The sequence below is a fragment of the Cotesia typhae genome, unplaced genomic scaffold (assembly GCF_013202065.1).
Source record: "Cotesia typhae breed Kobodo isofemale line unplaced genomic scaffold, CoteBio_Ctyphae contig_43, whole genome shotgun sequence".
NCBI lineage: Eukaryota > Metazoa > Arthropoda > Insecta > Hymenoptera > Braconidae > Cotesia > Cotesia typhae.
The window spans coordinates 3,796,218-3,819,083 of NW_027423752.1; the positions used below are offsets into that span (position 1 = coordinate 3,796,218).

Sequence of the window (22,866 nt, forward strand, 5' to 3'; positions counted from 1 at the left end):
ACTAAGAATATTGTAATTAAATTAAAATCATTTCCTTCAATTTAAGATTATAAAAATCAATTAAGCGAAGTGTGGGTTATGTGTGTGAAGAATTGAACGGGTTATGCGTGATAGAGAGTGTTAAGTGTGGTAGTCCTGTGGACTTAATTTTAAGTTATAAAGTGTGTAAAGTTAGCTAGTTTTGGTCGTCCGGTGGACGTTTAATTTTAAGTTTAGTTCTAAGACAGGTGTGGGAGACCGTTTGTTCGAAAAAGCCCAATTAGTTCTAAGACAGGTGTGGGAGACCGTTTGTTCGAAAAAGCCCGTCTAGTCATCGTATCGTCATTGGAAGGTTCGTTTGTAAATATCGTTTATTTCGCAGTTATTCTCCGCTTCGTTAGATTATAAGTGTGTGAGTGAGCGCTTAAATTTGTTAAGTTTGTAAAATTTTTATTGTTAATAAATACCGGTATATTATTAATTAAATTTTTATTATTTAACAGCACCTTCCTCCACTCTCTCTACCCTAAGATAAGTTTTCTCAGCTCTGGACCGGTTCCAGGAACCGTGATTAATAATCCTGGTGGCGCCCTGATAATTTTTATTGTTGTTAGTTTTGTTTAGTTATTTATAAAATTGATTAGGGGCTAACCTGAGCAGGTAAAACTGTTACACACTATTTGTCCAAACAAACAGATAACACCATAGCGGAAGATGTATTTCAACCCAGGTGTTGTATTTAACTAGAATAATCTAACGTCTTTCATTTTTTACAACTTGTACTTTTGCTTTCTTAACAGAAAAAAAGCGAATTGAGACGCCCCTTTACTTCTGTTCCGGGAAACTAGCTGGTTCCAACCATCGTTAACGAATTTTCAAACGTCTACATCGTCAGATGTGAGGGATAGTTCGTAAGTTTCCGCGATTTTTGTATCATCTGCTACTACAAATAATAACGCGCTTATAAAAATCAACACTACTGTCAATAATATGTGATTCATGTTTGTTCTAACAAAACTTCTACTAAAAGACTTAATATTTTTTTTACTAGTCTTATTACTAATGATTTGATGATTATTAAAAATATTTTTATCGATGAGATAACTAGCAGAGGTTGTTATTGGTTGTTCTTTATCAGAGCACTGTCATTAAGGGTACTATGATGTCAAAGTAGTTCTGTTTACACAGTAAAAAATTTTCCGTCATTGCGTCAAAAAATTTTGTGAAAACTAATGAAAACTAATGTGAAAACTGCTGTGATATAGTGGAATGAAAAGGGGAGAAAGAGAGATGATTATTTTTTTTCCTACTGGAATTTTGGTATACTAAGAGAAAAATTTCTTAAGAAGTAATAAATTGATTTCTTAAAATTTTGCTTAGTGACTTTCTTTGGAGATAAAAAATTTTTTTTACACGTCATAAATGCAATTTTAAGCGCATAGGTAAGGAATCAGCGGGAAGTTGCAGGGGATGGCCTTTAGGGTCAACCGTTTTCTTAATATTTTTTTGTGTGTCGATCTAATCTTCGAATTGAATAATGTTTCTTACATAAATAACATTTCATTGGGGAGTAATCAGTAAATTCACGATAAACGAAACAAATATTTTGGAGGCTATAAAATCTACTACTATTTTTTCGATTAATTTTGTTATAATTCCATATTCCGATACACCATATTGTTTTCTTCGTGGTAATTTACATTGTAGGCTAAGCAGGACAGGAGATCTATAGCTCTGAACAATGTTTTTCATTCCTTTTTTATTAGAAAATTCTATCTTGTTAAACTATGATTTAAGTGATGTAAAAATGAAATATAAAAGCGTTACATTAATTTATAATTATTATTTATTAAAAAATGCTTATTAAGGATTAAAAATTTATTTATCGAATAATAAGAAATTGTTTCCTAATTACTAATAAATTATTTCTTAAATAGTAAAAAATAATTTTTAGTACAAAAAAATCATGCGTATCAAAATGATTTCTTAACTATTAAAAAATATTTCGTAATTAATGAAGCGGCAGAATGGCCAAGCGGGCTAAGTCATTATAGGCAGCCCAATGAGGACCCAATAAGTCTTACATTAAAATTTCTAGTCGGGTATATTGCTAGTTCGTTCGTACATGATGCTGTGAGGCGAGATTTCGAGCCCCGACGGTTATTAGAATAGTTCTAAACCAACGGTCGGGGGTCGCTCTGATAGCCGACTTGTACTGGCATGGGTTTTATCTGGGGTTTCCCCATCGCCACTATTCCAACAAGCCATTCGAAAGAGGTGAGGAATAGGGAGAGTACAGTACAGGAAGAGATACGCAGTAATTATAAAAATTTGAAAGAGCAGGTTGTGATATCTATGTGCGATATAGAAGGGCAGAAACTTGATGAACGCAGTGAAATTTGATGGACGCAGTGAAAAAAATTTGAAAGAAATTCGAACGCAATGAAATAGAAAGAGGCAGTACAATTGTGATGAAAAAATTGTAAAAGGCAGTTCTTACTGCTGTACAATGTAACAAATCTATATATCTATTTCGTAATTAATGATTGTTGACAAATCATTTGTTACATATTAAAATTTTTTTTAAATGCTAAAATATTTTTATATGAGTGTAGTTAATAATAAATTGATTAAAAGCCCAAACGAAAAAAAAAATAAAGTTGAATAGTAATAAAATATTTGAGTACTTGCTGCCTTGAGAGGCTCAGCAAATTACTCGAATCTTGATATTTTGCTCAGCTTGAGAGAAACATACTTCACTGACCCGGAAAGGAAGTAACGAGCCGAAGAAATTTATCCGTGATCTTCTCTCTGTAGTTTCGGGCTCAAAAATGAGGTCGCATGTTCAAAAATTGATCTAATTTGCATCACTTTCTATTGACTACGCCCTGGTTCGGCGTTATTTCCTGTTGTGAGAGGATGAAAGGTTTTTTTAATTAAATCTCAAAATATATAATAATTCAATTAGATTCTGCTATTTTGCTATTTTAGGAGATTTGTCTTAATTTAATTGATTACTTTGGAAGTATCAATTCCACTCTCGTATTCTATCAATATTATTAATTGTTCAGGTTCACCACTGATCCGTATAATGCGAAAATCAATCTGCGTCAAGGGCGCAACTACTATTTTCTTCCAATTAAACTAATTAGCATTCTCCTCACAAATTCGCTGCAAATAGATTTAAATTTGTTATTAGTTTTTCTTTTTCATTCTTGGCTTTTCTATGAAAAATTTATTTTATAGTTATTCAATTATAATCGTACAATTTTAAGAAGTTTTTGAGAGTGAAAATATACGTAGCTAAATGCATAACCTGTTTTCGTAAAAAAATTTATGATGTGGGCTTATTAGACCATTTGTTAAATTTTTTTATAAAATATGTACGCCAATGAATACGTCATATTAAACAAAAATTGGTTAAATAGTTCATTAAATTAAAAATGAATGCTAAATAAGCTTTTTAGAAGTTAAAAAGAATGATTTTTCTTTTATATATCAACACTTCAGTTTAACTTTCTTTTAAATAGACGATTTAACGATTGTGCGCTCTCTACCGGAGATTTTTGATACTAATGTTGGTCGAAAAATTGTATGTGGACATATATGATCATTTAAGGTCTGATTATTGATCAGTAAAGCCTTTTAAAAGTTATTCCAAAAAAAACTACATCTGAGAAAAATTTTTTTCATATTTTTTTTTTAGATTTGAATTGATCAATTCCAAAAACAAATCAGCTCTTGTCATAAAAAAACGACGTCGATAGCCGCCAGGTCGGTCAAAATCGGTTGATTCGTTCGTGAGATATCGTTAAAGAAAAAAATTAAAAAAGTAATTTTTTCGAACAACTCCGAAATTTTTTTTCAAAAAAGTATTAAATTTTTATTTGGATCATTTGTGATGTTATAAAATAACTATTGGTGGTCAAAAAACTGCATTAAACGCCGCCAATTTCTTCGAAATCGGTCGATTCCTTCATAAGATATTTAATTTTAAAAAATTCCAAATTAGTGTTTTTTTAAAATAAGTTTACAATTTTATATCGCACCGGTCGTTAAGTAGTAATTATACTTAACCTCGAAGAGCTCAAAACTTGAGTAATAGATAATTTTTTGAGCGTTTCAAACTCGTGCATAGCGGGAAACTCTAGGGATGGCCTGCAGGGTCAACCATTTTCCAGATTTTTTTTAGCGTATGCACACAGACATGACTCAATTTGAGTATATCAGAACATAAAATTTTCTTATATAGGTTTATTAGAAAGTTTTTGACTGTTTAGAATGGCTCTAAAAAATTGAATAATTCCTGACCGCGTAATTTTTTATGAATTGTCAATCAACTAGCAAAGTAATCCAAGGTAACCAATAGAAAAGCGAATAAGAGATAGTCTGTAAGGAAGAAATCATTATAGCGAGTGAAAAGGAAAGCAATTGGATAAAATATATTTTGCGAATTATCAAAAATAATAATATCACTTTTACTAAAAGTAAAGATGGAAATGGCGTTTTAGATGTTAAGAGAGAAATTTTTTTATAAATAACTGAAATCACTGTAAATAAAATCAGTGTAAGTTTGCTCAAAATCAAAATTGTGGTACAAAATTTTTTATCTCATTAAAATTATTCAAACAAATAATGTACCGGTACTTGACATACTCAGATCGATTTTGAAGACTATTAAATCGTCTCGGGAAATATCGAAATGGATCAGAATGAATCTCGACAAATATTAAACATCAAAGAAAAACTACAATGACGTATAAGTTGAATGCGAATTCACGTTACCGGAAGAATGCACTCGTATTAAAAACTGAAATATAAAAATTTTCAGCATCGACTATTTTTTACAGTCTCTATTATGTCAGGAAAAATTCAATAGCCCTTACTAAAAATTATATTTCACATTAACCTCATTCTGGATTTATTCATGAATCATTACCAAAGTTTCGTGAATAAAACTGTCGATTTATGAGTTATGATAAATTTTAAATGTTAAACGTTAATATAGCGCTAAAATGTGTGTCGAGAGAAATTAAAAATTAACGGGGTAACTTAGGCAATTACATACTCTGGAAACTAAATCCGGCTCAATCCACCTAGCATAGTATCAAGTGAAAGGGAAAGACAAAAACAAAGTCTAAGTGTACCAAGTAGTACAGACGCCAGAAAGTAAGAAACGAAGAGGTTACGAGCAAGAAAAGTCCTTTTGGAAGTTGGAAAAGTAACGGATAACTTAGTGTGGACAGTGACGTTCCAAAGAAAGGAATTTTCATCTTAACTTAATTTACCATCTATGTCGTACTTGAATCATTCCACTTTTATGTTCCCCAGAGGCTTTCGAATAAGGTTATTTAGAGCTTTCGCAGTTCTATTAATTTTATTTTCAACAAAGGAATCTCATTATTTGTTTATTGACCAATAACCAAGGTTGAGAGAAAATGAATCTCATTTAAGAGTAAACTTGGAAGAAAATCAAAATATATATATTGAATCATTAGAATTTGAGAAATCTGAAAAACAAAATTTTCAAAAAAATCTTTTTCTTGAAATAACTTTCAAACCGATGTAACGATTAAATCAAAAACCTAATCGATTCTTAAATTCAAAAAACGACGTTGATTACTGCAACACGCATCAAAATCAGTTGATACTTTAAAGAGAAACCGTTTACCAAAAACTTTGAAAAAAGTGTTTTTTTTTTTTTTTTTTTTTTTTTACATAACTTTGAAACTTCAAAATTTTATATCTAATCGTTTGGTAGGTAATGAATAATCTTTTTGTGCTTACAAAACTGCGTTGAATGCTGCAAGCTCTGTTAAAAATGATTGATTCAATCGGAAGATATTGCAATTAAAAATTTTAGAAAAAGGATGTTTTCTATAACCATTAGAGATTTTCAAGCTCAAAGAGTTTTGAACTCGTACATAGCGGGAAGTTCTACGAATGGCATGCAGGGTTAACCGTTTTTCAGATTCTTCATTGTAATTTTCAGAATCTTTAAATATGCATTTTATAATTTTCAAACGGGTCAAAACTATTCTTTTATTTTTATTCTATAAAAGAAATAAAAAATTATCTCTACGGAGCAATATCTATTAATAATATAATTCAAACGTGTCTCGGAGTGAATTTCACTCCCGGAGGCAGTAAATCAATCAAAAATTCACTACTAGCCACTAGACAGTCGATAAAGTAGCGCATTCGGTAATTGGGCGCCACTTGCTTTTTCACCTTCATCCCCATCTTCCGTTCCAATGTAGCCGCGTCTGAACCAGTATCCAACCCCAACCACCAAACTTGTCTATTCAGCAATGCAATTACCAGCTCGCGAAAAGCTGGATATCATTTAACTTTATTTTAAATTATGTACTTTCTAGTTCCGTAGCCATCACATCACTTTTGTATTTATCTTGATATTCGTGAAAAAATGTTCTGATACGGCTGTATAAGGCTAATTTTTATATCTGGCTAAAGATAGCTTGATCTGGACATTTATGGCCATATATGCTGTCAAGATGAAAAGTTTTAATCTTATTTCAACGAACATCTAATATTGATTAAGAAAAAAAATTAATGTAGATATTCTTCAAAATAGATAGTCAAATTTTTATCATGAAAATAGATTATATTTATATCTCCTACCTTCAACCTCAAATAACTTTTAAAAAAGTGAATTAATAAAAAAATTATATCAGAATTTTTTTGTAGAGCGTTCAATTTCCAACAAATATATGTGTCACTTAAGTCGATAAGTTTCTTGTAAGACAAGATGTGAAATTTAAAAAATTAAATAATATATTTTCCCATATTATGTAGATGAAAAATGAAAAATTTTAATTTTGACTTTCAAATATTAATATTGAAGGCTCAAATTCAAAGAGTACTTAAAAAAAAAATTTGTCGATTTTTTTGCTACACTCTAATAGACACATTACAAAATTTTCTTACGGAGATCGTTGTCGCTCAGAAGTTCCGTTACTAGATTGGCTGATTCTGGACGCGGGACCAATATCGGCATTTTTCCTTCACCAGCAATACTAGAATGCTTCGGCTACCAATTCGGCGAATTGATAAATTACTGTTCAAAAATTGTCAACGTTGATCGACGTAACAGAACTTGGGGATAGACGTGGTTGAGGTTGGATCGTTCCAAGCAACGCCAATGAAGGTGAGAAGTTACTTATTCATTGGAAAGTTTGGTATATTGATCGTGCTTCGTCATCAATCTGCATCCGACATCTGCATTTCAATGGTCTCCAGCCGACCCCAGTGAGCAACTAGCAAGTATAACTGGTCGCTGGTTGCTGGTTGCTGGTAACTATTTCACTGTGGCTCGGGGCTTGAGGCTGTCCGTCGAGATCTCATAGCTTTCAATCGCATGTATTTACATACCCTTGTACCTCATGCTTTTGACTACAATAGGATATATATTACAACCCTATATGATACGCAATCCCGGAAATAGATCATATATCATACATACATCGAGCATCAAATATCGTGTATCAACAAGGGGTGGGCTCAAGAGCGAAGGATCAAGAGTTCAGTACTTTTGATACTTTTTTCTCGTCAAGATCTGGTGAAATGACTGCACCGGGTGAATTTGATCGCTTGGGTAACATGTCAAAGGATTTGATCTTTAGAAATGGGTTGTTACTGTGAAATATGACAATATCTGAAAAACATCCGAACAAAATACAATGGCTTCGAAATTAAGTTTCATTCTTAATGAATTATCAACTTGAACAGTGTCCGCATCTAAATAAACCAACTAATGACGATTTGATAGTATATTATGCTCCAATTTTCAGAGAGAACGTTATATAATAAATGAATTAAGATCATTCTTACTCACTGAAAGCGAATATCATCTTGAATATTTGAGAATCATTTTTGAGTCAAGACTCGAACCTGGATCTTTGGCAAAACATCTTAACATTCTTAATTTTTATTAATAACAAATTTATTTTGCACATAAAAAAATTGAAACTCAAATTTGAACAGAATCGAATCATGTGCTGAAAAAAAATAAGTTCATTCAAGAGAAATATTGTTGATACAAGAAGAAAATTATTTTAAAGAATTCATGGCTCGATTTAAGCATAACTCGTTTAGCAACTCTTTTTCTTAGTTTAAAAAACTCAAAATCTGAAGATCTAGAGTATATTATTCTTGAGAAATACAATAATATTCGACATCAAAAATAAATTTTTTCTAAACTTGTTTGGTTTAAGAACAAATTTTTTTTTTGCTAAATACAAAAAAGAACTTAAAAAAAAATATTATTAGAACCCATTTTAAATCGTATTTAAGTAAGTTAAAATAGATTATCTTGTTTAGAAATAGTAAAGTGCTTCGTTGAATTTAAAAATTTTTTGAATAAATAACTTTTCTCTTAATTCTTTTAGAAATGAAACTCTTTTTTTTTTGTCTGCTCGTGAATTTCATGAATTAGTTCAAACTGAATGTTTCAAAACGACCATGCAACTTTGAAGAGAATATTTATCTTGAATCAAATAATTTTTTTTTTTTTTTTTTTTTAATGTATTTATCACATTTACAAATCTAAATTAATAAAATTCTTACTAAATTTTAAAGTTCAATCATTCTAACACAGTGGTTGGTTTTACTTATCGATGGTTTTAATCACTTGAGTCAGTCATTAAGTTTGGCGCTATGTTGTTCGAAAGGTCACTGGTTCGATTCCTCGCCTGAAGAATCTAGCGTGCATTCCTAAATGCACTACCAGTAGCTGTAATCCATTACAACTATAATGGTATTTTGATAATCACGATACGTATTTTGACTATAAAAAAAATTGCTGGATAATATTTTGTATACTGATAGGAACAACACTTTTTTTTCAGTGTAGTTAAAAAATAATTTGTTGCAATCTGAAGAAAAAAAAATAATTCTCAATTTTAAAAAATTATTTCAATTGTTAGAGTTACAATTTAAAGAATTCGATGATTCTCGATGGAAAAAAAGGATTTCACCTATTATGTCATCAGAAAAAAATCACTGTCTCGTTTTGCGCAGTTTCTTCCAGTGAAAATTCATTTATCTGGAAATCAAGTTTCTCCCGCAGCGCTATAATCACTGAAAGCATTAAATCTGATGCTAAATTACTGGAAATTAAAATATTCTCTATCTAGATTGTTCAAAATTACAATAAATTCTATGGGGTCTAAATAGTATGCTTCGCTCCTTTGCAATTTGTAAATCCAAGTGTTTTACAAATAATTCATTTTAAAACACCTACATCCAACTACTTTCATTTAAATACACTATAATCACTGTAAACACTCACTCTGTTTGCATAACACTTGGATTCTCTTTTTTTCCCGGCTCTTGATCAACGGTCATGTTTATTAATCCTTCAGAATGCTTATACAAGACACCGGGATCTTGATTTTCAAAATTAGGTGGAAAAATCTATCTTTACATTTTTAATAGATTTTTAAGGATCTATAAACTTTAATTCATGATCTTTTATGCTTTCATTCGAAGTAATAAAGGAGTTAAGACTGTCTTATACATTTTATGTCTTTCCACTTTTATTAGCTAATATAAAAATTTCCTTCATTTTAAGCTCCAAGCCTTTTTATTGAAGAAAAAAAGAAAAGAATAAAGAAGTTATAATAAAAATATTGATTGCGGAAAAATAATTAGTGAAGAAAGTTAAGCATAAAAAAAAAATTAAATAAAAACGAAACAATGTCCGATATTATATGGTCAGAATTAAGAAACAATTCACGTTTTCATAGACCGTGTATCTTTTTTCTGCAAAAGAGGAAAAGAATACCGGCACGTACCAAAAAAAAAGATTTCCCCAGATAAAATAAAAAATCAGAGTATAAATTCAACATTTTATTTCGCTAAAGATATTTGAGTGAAAGCATTTTCATAACTCTCATTCTATTTTGTGAAATAAAAATATTTAAATAAAAGCTTAAAAAATGACTAAATAAATAGACAACGACATATTCGCGATTTTATGACAGACTAAACTAGAATTCATACGAAATCACTCAAATATTTATCGGGTATTATTATTATTGTTGGGAAATATTCATGATGACGTACAATGGATTTACGTCACAAACCGCTTTCCGCATTTTTTTTTCCATGCATACATTTTTATTGGAGCAATGTTTCTTTTACAGCTCGTTGGGGGTGAGTTTGACATGGAGCTAAATTTCGTCATCCAAGATGCTCAGAACATCAGGCATATGTTGGAGTTGTTGGATCATTGTCCGCCAAATCTTCAGGTCAGTTTTTTTATCTTTTAATCTTTCTAAAAAATCAAATTATGGACATTCTTAGTAAAATGAGTGTGAAATAATTCATTTATAAAGTAGCAAGGTATAAAATGTTTCGATCGTAAAGTGAGGTAACTCGGTAGGTACTCCATTTCTTGATGGTTATGTCTCGCACTATAATTTTAAAGGAGCCTTAATATCCAGCAGCGCATTAAAAATTTAATTTTGAAAACGTTGGAACACTCGTAAAAGATAAATTAGCAATACGAGTGTTCATAATTTTTTAGTTAGCTACACTTCTATAAATTCTTATTAAAGAATTAGATCAATATTTATGTAGATAGGGTCTTGTCAAACTTTACGTCTTGAAGAAATTTTGAGAATATTGATTATGAAAAATTCACATTTTTTAACTGTGACTTTCATATGTATGAAGTTTCATGGCCTTTTTTAAAATATGCTCATCTGCAGATCTAGGATCTCCTCAGTACCCGAGTAAAAATGAAATTATTATTTTTTAAGAAAAAATAATAAATGTCGTTCGACCGCCGCACTACCGCCGTTTGGTGGACTATTACGCCACACGCTAAAAACTTACTCTCCTTTGCATCGCCGCACAACCGCTGCACCGCCGCCGCACCAATTCTAAATCATACCTACAATTTCACAAAAAATGGCATCATAATTAATTTATTACTCAATAATTAATGATTGAATAATCTGACTAGAAATTTTAATGTAAGACCTATTGTTCAACCTCCTTTTATTCAATTACCTAATATTCAAACAAAAAAAAATTTTTTTTAATCAGACCGAAATACCACGATATTATTCATTTTTTTAGTCGTATTGTTGATGTAGATTTTTAATTTCGTCCTCGGGTTGAACAGTACCAGCACGGCTATCGAAATACTCTGAAAGAATTTTTAAAATCAATTGGCCATGGAATTCGAACGTGGGTCCTCTGCATAAAAATCTCGAACGTTATCAATTGCGCCCCAAGCCGTAAGTTAACTAAGTAAATTTAGTTTAGCTATTTGAATGATCAACAAATATTTTATTTCAATGTATACCACCAAACGGCGGTAGTGCATCGATGGTACGGCGGTTGATCGAAATTTATTGTTTTTTCGTAAAACATAATAATTTGATATTTGCTACTTATTTGTTGTATTTATCACAAATTTGAGTTTTACATGTTAGAAATAAATTTTCTTTGTTGCTGTAAGATGGACAGCGGAGTTCTCGGTCCACCTCACTTTCCGCCTCCCGTGCGCTGTGTTAGCATGCCCTGGGACGGGGTATAGTGGTTAAGTAGCATAAAATGTAATATTCGATTTGCCACAGTTACCGTTGCCATGGTTACCGTCATTTCTATACAGGGTGTCTCAGAAGTCGTGAGCCACCGGACAGGGTGTGGTAGAAAATTGGATTCTGAATAGAAAAGTCCTTTACCATTTTTCGATCAGACCCATAGAAAAATTACTACAAATTTATGAAAATAGACCAATGAGGAGCGCGGTTTAGCGGCAGAACGGTAGGCGCAAGAGCGAGCGAGTGGAAGCGCGACAGGCAATGAGTGCGCGCTCGCTTGCACATGTGTGATATCATTGCTCAGTTATAGCGGGATGCCCGCATGCAATAATAATGATCAATGATACTCCTGTAAATAAAAAAATTAATATTAGAAAAATCATCCCATAGACAGCCCCATAAAATAAAAAATGTGCGATTTTTTGATAATTAAAACTCAAATTTTCGGTGTCACCGAAAAATGAAAAAAAAAAAGCCAACAGTCATATTCAATGATACCCCTGTAATTAAAAAAAAAAAGAAAAGTTATAAAAGTACCCCATACACTCTGAGATACAGCCCCATAAAGCCAAAAATTTGCGATTATTTAATGATGAAATTCAAATGATCAGTGTGCACTTGAAGTTAAAAAAAAAAGCAATAAAAATAATCAGTGACACTACTGTAGACCAAAAAAATTGAAAAAAAAAAAAACTACCCCATAGACAGGGAGATACAGCCCCGTAAAGCCGAAAATTCGCGATTATTTAATAATGAAATTCAAATGATCAGAGTGCACTTGAAGTGAAAAAAAAAAGCAATAAAAATAATCAGTGACACTACAGTAGGTGAAGAAAATTTTTAAAAATAAAAACTACCCCATAGACAGGGAGATTCAGTCCCATAAAGCCAAAAATTGTGCGATATTTCAATAATTAAAATAGAAATTTTCGACGACTACTCAAAATTTCAAATAAAAATCTAGGACTAATAGTTAACTATACCCATAACAATCAGAAAAAAATTAAAAATTACAAAAACCACCCCATAGACACTAAGATACAGCCTAATAAAGCCGAGTATTTCGGGATTATTTAACATAAAAATTAAAATATTCACAGTGCATTCGAAATAGAAAAAAATACCAATCAAAATTATCAGTGGTACTTTTGACCATCAGACAAATTTAAAAATTGTTAACACACTCCATAGATACCGAAATATGACTTGATAACGCACAAAAATCGGGATTGCTTAGAAATTAAAATTCAAATTATTGGTGCCCATTGAAAATCAACAAAAGAAACCTTTTGTACTTATCGATTAAACTCCTGTGTATCGAAAAAATTATTATTTAAAAACCACCCCGCAAACTCCGAATTATGATCCCATTAAGCTGAAAATTTCTGATTTTTAGTAATTAAAATGCTACTTCTCGGTGTCCGTTGAAAATAAATGAAAAGTATGAAAACTCATTTTCAGATATACTCTTGTAAGCAAAAAAAAAATAAGATTTGAAAAAAACACCCCATTAACGGCGAGATAGGACCCCATAAATCCGCTAATTTGTGATTTGTTAGTAATTGAAATTGAAATTCTTGGTGTCCATTTAGCAACAACAAGAGAAACCTATTGTACTTTTAAATTACACCCTTAAAAACATAAAAAAACTTAACTCTTGAAAATCCACCGCATAGACACTAACAAACATCCAAATAAAGCCAACAATTTGCGATTTTTCAATAATTAAAATTCAAATTTTCATATGACACCGAAAATGTCGATATCAATCCACAAAAAATCGATAAATCGCGGCTTTATGGAGGTGTATCTTGGGGTCTATGGGGTGAATTCTTGAATTTTGATATTTTCATTTATTAAAAAGAGTAAATTGGAAAGTGGAATGAGTTTATGCTCTTTATTTTAAGTGGACACCGAGAATTTCAATTTAAGTCAATTAAAAATCGACAAATAGCGACTGTATGGGGATGTATCTCGGTGTCTGTGGGGTGGATTCTAAAATTTTGATTTATTATTTTATAACAGAGATAACATTAAAAAGTACAATAATTTTCTTTTACTTATTTTGAGTAGACACCGAGAATTTCAATTTAAATCAATAAAAATCGAACAATTGTGGCATTGTGGGGTTGCCTCTCGGTGTTTATGGGGTGGATTCCAAAATTTTGATTTTTTAATTCATAAAAAGGTTAAACTGGAAAGAAAGATAATTTTCTTTGAGTTATTCCGAGTTGACACCGAGAATTTCAACTTAACTTCACAAATAATGGAGAAATCGCAGCTTTATGGGGGTGTATCTCAGTGTCTATGAGGTGGATTCTTAAATTTTGATTTTTCAATTCTTTACAAAGGTTACATTGGAAAGTACGATAATTTTTTTAAGTTATTTTCAGTGGACACCGAGAATTTCCATTTAAATCGATGGAAAATCGAAAAATCGCGGCTTTATAGGGTTGTCTCCTGATGTTTATAGGGTGGATTCCGAAATTTTCTTTTTTAATTCATGACGAAGATTGAACTGGAAAGTGGGATAGTTTTCTTTGGCTTATTTTCAGTGGATACCGAAAATTTCAAATTAAATAAATGAAAAATTGACAAATCGCGGCTTTATGGGGGCGCATCTCAGTGTCTATGGGGTGGACTCCATAATTTTGATATTTTTATGTATGACTGACGTTAAATTGAATAGAAGGATTATTTTCTTTTGTTATTTTCAGTGGACACCGAGAATTTCATTGAAAGTAAATTAAACATCGACTTATCGCCAGTTTATGGGGGTGAATCTCGGTGTTTATAGGGTGGATTCCATAATTTTGATATCTTTGTGTATGACCGAGGTTACATTAGATAGGAAGATTATTGTAATTCTGTTATTTTAATTGGACACCGAGAATTTCAATTTACGTCAAATAAAAATCGACAAATCGCGAGTGTATGGGAGTGTATCTCGGTGACTCTGGGGTGGTTCCTAAAATTTCGATTTTTTATTTCATAACAAAGATAACATCACAAAGTACAATAATTTTCTTTGACTTATTTTGAGTGGACACCGAGAATTTCAATAACAATCCAAAAAAAAATCGAGCAATCCCGGTTTTATGGGGCCGTATCTCGGTGTCTATGGGGTGGTTTTTGTAATTTTTAATTTTTTTCTGATTGTTATGGGTATAGTTAACTATTAGTCCTAGATTTTTATTTGAAATTTTGAGTAGTCGTCGAAAATTTCTATTTTAATTATTGAAATATCGCACAATTTTTGGCTTTATGGGACTGTATCTCCCTGTCTATGGGGTAGTTTTTTATTTTTAAAAATTTTCTTCACCTACTGTAGTGTCACTGATTATTTTTATTGCTTTTTTTTTTCACTTCAAGTGCACTCTGATCATTTGAATTTCATTATTAAATAATCGCGAATTTTCGGCTTTACGGGGCTGTATCTCCCTGTCTATGGGGTAGTTTTTTATTTTTTTTCAATTTTTTTGGTCTACAGTAGTGTCACTGATTATTTTTATTGCTTTTTTTTTAACTTCAAGTGCACACTGATCATTTGAATTTCATCATTAAATAATCGCAAATTTTTGGCTTTATGGGGCTGTATCTCAGAGTGTATGGGGTACTTTTATAACTTTTTTTTTTTTTTTTTTTAATTACAGGGGTATCATTGTATATGACTGTTGGCTTTTTTTTTTTCATTTTTCGGTGACACCGAAAATTTGAGTTTTAATTATCAAAAAATCGCACATTTTTTATTTTATGGGGCAGTCTATGGGATGATTTTTCTAATATTAATTTTTTTTTATTTACAGGAGTATCATTGATCATTATTATTGCATGCGGGCATCCCGCTATAACTGAGCAATGATATCACACGTGTGCAAGCGAGCGCGCACTCATTGCCTGTCGCGCTTCCACTCGCTCGCTCTTGCGCCTACCGTTCTGCCGCTAAACCGCGCTCCTCATTGGTCTATTTTCATAAATTTGTAGTAATTTTTCTATGGGTCTGATCGAAAAATGGTAAAGGACTTTTCTATTCAGAATCCAATTTTCTACCACACCCTGTCCGGTGGCTCACGACTTCTGAGACACCCTGTATATATAAAACAAAGTTGTATTAGTTACACCACTTATAACTCAAGAACGACTGGACCAATTTTTATGATATTCGATTTTTTGGATTTTTCTTAGTCCGGAATAGATGAATAAGTATTTAAATATAATATTTGTCATTAGAAAAAAAAAAATTAATCAAAACAATAATCTAGCTGGTCATATATATATATATATATATATATATATATATATATATATATATATATATATATATATATATATATATATATATATAAGCGAAATACCACTCACTCACTCATCACGAGATCTCCGAAACTATTCGCCCGATTGACTTGAAATTTAGCATAATTACTCCATTCGTGATTTCCTCTCCCCTCCCGTGCCTTTTTCCCCCTTTCCTATATCTCTCTCTCTTTTTTTTGTTAGAAAATGTCATTTTGATTCGCCAATCTAAGAAACCCATCAAGTGGCACCCATCAATTATAGAACTCACTCCCCCCCCCGCAACCACCTACACTAATCAACCGTTGACATGGATACCGTTGCCATGGTTACCGTTGCAATGATTACCGTTGCTATAGCAACTGTTAAAATAAATAAATTGTAATAACAAATTCGGTTGTAAACTAAATTCAGAGGAATGATTAGAGTAAAAGTAGAAAGTTACTAAATATTAATATTCTATACAATTATTATTCAACAGTATTATTCTATACAATGTTAGGCAAATACATCGATTTTTATCGATTGATTGTTGGGACAGTAGGAATTCATAATCGTACTTTTTTTAAGAAAGAATAGCTAAATCATTAATAACTGAAATAGCTAATATGTATTGGAATGATTATGAAGGATGAACTCCATTATATCATAAAACGGATAAATATAACATAAATATTAATGTTGATATTGTTAAATGATTATACTGATTTTAATGATTAAAATTAAAATGGTAAATTGTGTGTGATATATATAGGAGCTGTTCTATAGATAGATTGACTCATCACGATATCTCGGGAACCATCGGGCCTAGAAACTTGAAATTTGGTAGGAATTATAATTTTGCCCTGTAGAGGTCAGCTAAGAACGGATTTTAAGAAATTCCACCCCCAAAGGGATTCGCGGTGGCGTTAACAATGAAATACTCTCGTTTTTAAACTGTAGCTCCTTGAAAAACTGCGTCGAATGCCGCTAACCATGTGAAAATCGGTTCATTTATTCAAAAGTTATTGCGGTTTGAAAATTAAAAAAATAGTGATTTATTAAACTCCTATCAAACTTTTGAACTCGGAGAGCTCAAAATTACACGGAAAAAAAAATTTTGAGCTCTAAGAGCTCAAAAACATAATAAGTGCAATGTCGAGCACTTAATTACGAAAGTAGCGGGAAGTTGCAGGGATGGCCTTCAGGGTCAACCGTTTTTCTAATTTTTTTTCACATAAATTTAAAAAAAGGCGCGCAGTAGCCTATCGGTTCCGGCCCTTGCTTTTCAAAATGCATTGGACCGGGTTCGAGTCCGGCGTACACGAATGAATATTTTCAATATTTAAGTGTATTATTCTGCTGAGCCTAAAAAAGTTTAAAACAAGTTCCACTCTAGTAAGTCGTTCATGACCTTAGTAGTTTATGCGACTTTAAATAAAAAAAAAAAAAAAATTTTTTTAAATTTGATCTTATTTATCCAGCAAAATAGACGGGAACTAGCTAATAAATTAGAATAAAATTTCTATAAAAAATTTCACTTTTCAAAGTGTAATAAATTCAAATTTTACCACACGCTTCTATCATGAACGCCAATCCAGAATTCAAATATTTATTTTTCCTGAAATAGAAATAATTTATTGATAAATATCAACGGAAATTTTATAAATATTCGCTGTATTCTTCTCAAAAACCTAAATAAATGATAATAATTTCAATAAAACCTAGAAGCAGCCGAAATAAAAAAAAATTTCATAAAAACACTTGCTTAAAACTCTTTTTCAATAGAGAACTTTCAACGATCGAAAGTAGTTCTCAGCTTCAATCAGCCATACCTTTTATCTCTTTATTCCATCTCATAAAAATCTTTTCTACATATAATTTCTCTATTTTCCTCTATCAATGGTATATAACTCCAAGAAATCAAGTGTCCTTTCGTTCCTCACAATTTTACCTGCCAGTAATTAAAGCATTTATAAAAAACAGTTCAACTGCTTAAAAAAACATCAATTTTTTCAATTAAAATGAACATTTAATTACGCTAGAAAAATCTGAAGCAAATTATTTATAGACCGGCATTGTAAGTTAATTTTCAAAATGGCGTTTTTTTTTTTTCATTCCTAACCTCTTTACAATTCGAGTTACAAAAAAAAAATATCGACATTACAGCTGACAATGGAATTTCTTATTGTTAACCGTGGAACGCAGGAATTCAATAAACACGTCAGTAAACTCAACAGAACCAGAGTTAAGTCCAAAGGTTCGAGTTAACGCTATTATATTTAAAAGCCGGGTGGTTTCCATTCACCGACAACTAAATCTACCGAGTCCACAAGTCATGACGTCTGTGAAAGAACATGCGTTTCTCTATATACATAATGGCTGCCCAAACTTAAACGTGCAACGTAGTGCTACAACGTTACGGTATTGTATAGTATAGTACAGTATAGTATAGGTCAGTGTGTACCTCAGTCTGCTTTGACTTCACCTCAAACTGAGTGTGTATAGGACATAATGTACAGTATATGTTATATGTATAGTAATACAAAGTTATACCAGTACAGTAGACGTATACTGCCGGCACGTTTTATACCACAGAAAATTTACGTGTACTGAATCCAAATATCGTTGTTTTCTCTAACTATTGCCCGTATGCCGTGTGTCGTTGCGTTACATCACGTATTGCACACGAGGTGTTACCTCCGAATGTTTCTATTCCTTTGTATGCATGAGCTTCGGATGTATATTTAAATGTTATGTAACTTTGCACTTGTAGTGCAATACGTAATTCATAAATCTTGTTATTTATTCATCAGAAAAGAACTGACGTTTTAATTCCGCAAGAGCGTACATATGAAAATTCAAAATTTCTTGGATAGAATTTTTATGGAAAATTGAGCTACGTCTCGGAAGAAGGTTAGAATTCTTTATATGCGATGATGTCCAAATGCCTTATTTAATCCAGATTGATATTGAAGGAGATTTAAATTTTTTCATGCTAAAAAAAGAAAACTAATTGGTTCAATAAATTTTTTTTAAAGTAATAATTTTCTTGGATCAAGAATATTTCTCTTGAATTGAGTAATTTTTTTTTTTTTTCAGTAGTGAAATAAAAATAATTTTTCATATGAAATTGAGACTCGATGAAATGAATCTAGAATAAAAAAAATCTGCTATGATTATATTAAAAATAATAATAAGGTATTCACGGAAATAACACATCATGAACAGAATCATGACAAACCGCGCTCGTTAGTTCCGATAAACCTCCGATTGACCGAAATAATGGTACCACTAACCCGACCCCTCATTTCGAACATAATTTAATCATCAGTCAAACACACTCCTGCTCTTGACTTGGAAATTCTCGCGTCAACGTCCATACATAAATACATATGGATTATGTTTATCAAATTCGATTCAACAATTGCTATCAGAGGATTAAACGGAGACGAAATGCTTATCACTTCTCTGTTCCATTCCAGAAGCACGAAACTCCAGAGTTAAGAGAGGAATAGAAGGATGGAAGATGGAAGGTGGTGTGCTTGAAGGGTAAGAGTGGGGCTACCGTACCGTGGAACTACTTTAATGAAATTATCAATTCAGGGTGTCACCGGGTCGAAATTGATCTCGAGTTGATTATAGTTTGCCCAACGTAACACTTGCGCTTACGGCAATGCCCCTGAATGATGATAGAGAACCAACCCAATTTATGTGTACTTTAATTTTGGTACTTGATCATTACTTCCTAATTGCTGGCTTTCTTAGATATTCGTTTTATCTCAACGTCGTAATTGAAGGACCAAGTTCATTATTTAATTATGTCAGTTTTTAAAAACTCAACCACTCCACTGTCTGCTTTCGAATTTACAACTCCAACTTGACAGTCAAATCTGTGAGTGCAAGTTTCAGGCAATAAAAATTTGTTGAGGCTCTTCAAGTTTTGTAAGTAATTGGGTTAGTGTAAATTCGGTGTAACTTTGGGAGAACTGCTTTTATAAGAAGTTTTTAACAATTTCAAATGAAGAACATTGCGGTGGAGTTCATTAATACTGGCAGCAAAAGTTACATTTCGAAAAGAATATTTTTCTTCGAAGTTATAGGCACTTGGAATTTTCAAAAAATTAATTTTTTTTAAATTAATTTCTGTATATATATTTAAGTACATACACAACAAATTTAATGTTAATAAGACGAAAATTTTTTAAGTTCCAACGATATTTGTAAAGCTATGTCGGAGCGTGTCGTGTAAAAATGGGGTTGAAGCCGAACAGTTTCAAAATCTTGTTCTCAAAATAGTATTTTTAAAATCGGTGAACAAAATGTATCGAACAATGGCTAATGAAATCAATTTTTAATTCTTACATAGTTTCCGACATTATATTTTTTTGGTAATTGATTCAGGAATGAATAATTCCAATAAAAAATCTATATATTTACAAACAATTTAAAGCTAAAATTTTCGTCGAAAATCGGTCATTTTTTTGTCAAGCAGCTATTTTGTTAAAAATAGATATTTTTATCATTTCTTTGACTGATTACTAAATAATATCTTATATTAAGAGAATTATTTTGGATTTTTGATTCTCGTTGATACAAAGTGAAAATATTGTCCTCACCGCGATACTTTTTTTAACGGTCTTCCTAGAAATCGTTCACAAGAGCTAGAAGAATGACTATAAAAAAAAAAAATTTCATTAGCAAAGTTGAACAACAAGTATATATGTCTATCCATTTTGATATTAATCAATTAACAAGCCTCTTTAGATAAAATTATCCAAAAACCGCTTTTCTCGACATTCTAAATATATGTAATCTCTTGACTCAAATTTTTGTTTGATAGTGTATAGGATGTGAAGGAAAGTTTTCAATAGTGGTTGATCAGTGTAGACTTGCGATACTTAGATGCCAACTTTTTGTGAGCCTCTTCTTCTTTCTATATTTTCGACTCTTTTTCATTGAAATCAAATTGGTACAGTAAACATATAGCGCTCGGCTTATCTGGGATAATAGAAGCTTGATGAAAATTCCCACCGGTATCACTCTATCCCCAGCGTATTCATTGTCTCTAAAATAACATGGTTACGAGATAGTTTCAGGAAAAAAGGCAATAAATAATGATAGCGAATTACTGTAAATATGAATAAGGTATGAATTAGACAAACGAAATGTAATTACAATTAATAGAAGATTTCTATCGGGATTGAGCTCAATGAATCAGAAAAGGAATTTATGAATAGATACATAATTTTTTAATTCTGTATTCATATCTCTAATTGACTGCAATCTAACTTTACTGCATAAATAATCAATTACAGATTATTACCGATCAATTAATAGTCTTTAGTCCAAATATCTAGAATAGCGAATGCCGAAGCAATAACCAATAATCTCTATCATTCAAAACAACATTCCCTTCAATAATAATTCATAATAATCAAAGTAAGTCTGTTAAAATCTGTACAATTAATTAATAATCAACATCTACCAGGTATATTCAATCATATCATCAATTAAAATCTAGAATAGTCTATCTCACAATTTTGAATTGTGTTTCAATTCTAAAAAAAAGCTGTCATCGTTTGATATGTAAACTGAAATCAGCTCCCATGGTAACAGATAAATTCACTAAAGAATCATAGGATCAACAAATAAATACATTATAACCCGTATGTTTAATTTCATCGGACATTTGGTCAAAAAAATCGCTATTGGAATTTAATAGCTGTAATAAAATAGCGAGAATCAGTGATAAGATATTTATGGAAAATTAAACACCTGTTTTCTTTATTGATTGTCATTTGAATAATCGAGCGGACTTAGCGAATAGTTATGATATGTTCGCGATTGAAAGAAATGAGTAAAGGGGGTTGAAAGAGATTGAAGGGGTAGTAATGAAAAGTGTAAAGCAAAGTGTAAATTTGTGAATAGGGTAAGTTGGAAAGAGTAGTTGGTGGATTTAACGATAACGTAAACGAGTGCACAACATCGTGGCGCAGATTCGATGTCGTTACGCTACTGCGTGAGTTGAATATATTGATTTATCGCCACCCATTCACCTACTGATGGAAGGGTGAACCCAAGGAGGGCAAATGTGGGAGGAGGGTTAGCATTCAACCCGATAAACCCGCCTGCGACCCTCTTTCTCTTGCTCTCTCTCGTCTCTTCTGGGTTTAATGTTGGGTCTGGTTCTAGTTCTGGCTCTGGTTCTACTCATCCACACTCAGCCAACCTAGAAACGCTCAACACCCGATTGCACTTTACTCTCTCCCTTTCTCGGGGTTCCATACCTCTCCAGCTCCTTCAGCTCTTCTACTTCTCGACTCATTCGTTCCAACCGTACAATCGAGTTGATGCCTGTCTGCTAAGGGTAATTCTGAAAAGATTTATGAGAACAACCAGAAATTTTGCAAGTGCACCTGGAACGTGCCGAATTAAATCTAAAGCTTTATCACTGGGAACGCATACCGACTAATCACTGGAATCCCAAGAAATAGACCGTGATTTTAAACTTAATCTTCCTACGAATTTGTCCTTAACAAGTAAGTCATCCTTAATTTTTCTTGTCATTTTGAATTGGGCTTTCTCGGATTCGTTTTTGGTGTAGTGGTCTTAATTTTATGCTTTGCATTCCTTTTAACTTAGCAAAATGGAATTAATCCTCCATTGACTGCTTTACTTAACTGATGTCAAGAGCAAACTTCTGAAAATTAGGAAAAAAAAATGTTATTTTTTAGGTAAATGATTCGATAAAGTGAAAATTTGAACGTTCCACCTTCTTACTCACACCGAAACAGGCCTTGATGAAAACATTTCCGTATAATGATTTTAGGCATCAAATAAAACATTTTTTTATAGATTTTTATAAATAATTTTAAAATTTATTAGTATATATCACTGACTCTTGTTTCTGTTGAGGTACAGAATCTAGATTTTTATTTTACATCGTTTTTATGTTTTAATTTTTTGGCATGCAAATTTAAAGATTGTAATAATAAAACTATTTATAGCCGTCAGTTTCCATTAATGCCAATGACAT

The 22,866-nt window shown here is 31.7% G+C and overlaps 1 protein-coding gene across 7 annotated transcripts in view; it reads left to right on the forward strand.

Moving 5' to 3' along the window:
• Rg (A kinase anchor protein rugose) overlaps positions 1–22,866 on the forward strand; it is a 242,686-nt gene that overhangs the window by 93,157 nt on the left and 126,663 nt on the right. For 6 of the 7 annotated variants that reach the window (XM_074244494.1, XM_074244498.1, XM_074244500.1 and 3 more), the window contains exon 2: positions 10,146–10,250. In XM_074244494.1, coding sequence (XP_074100595.1) covers positions 10,146–10,250 — 105 coding nt within the window. Of the gene's footprint in view, positions 1–779; positions 891–10,145; positions 10,251–22,866 lie in introns of all 7 variants that reach the window. The other variant, XM_074244499.1, reaches the window with a different exon arrangement.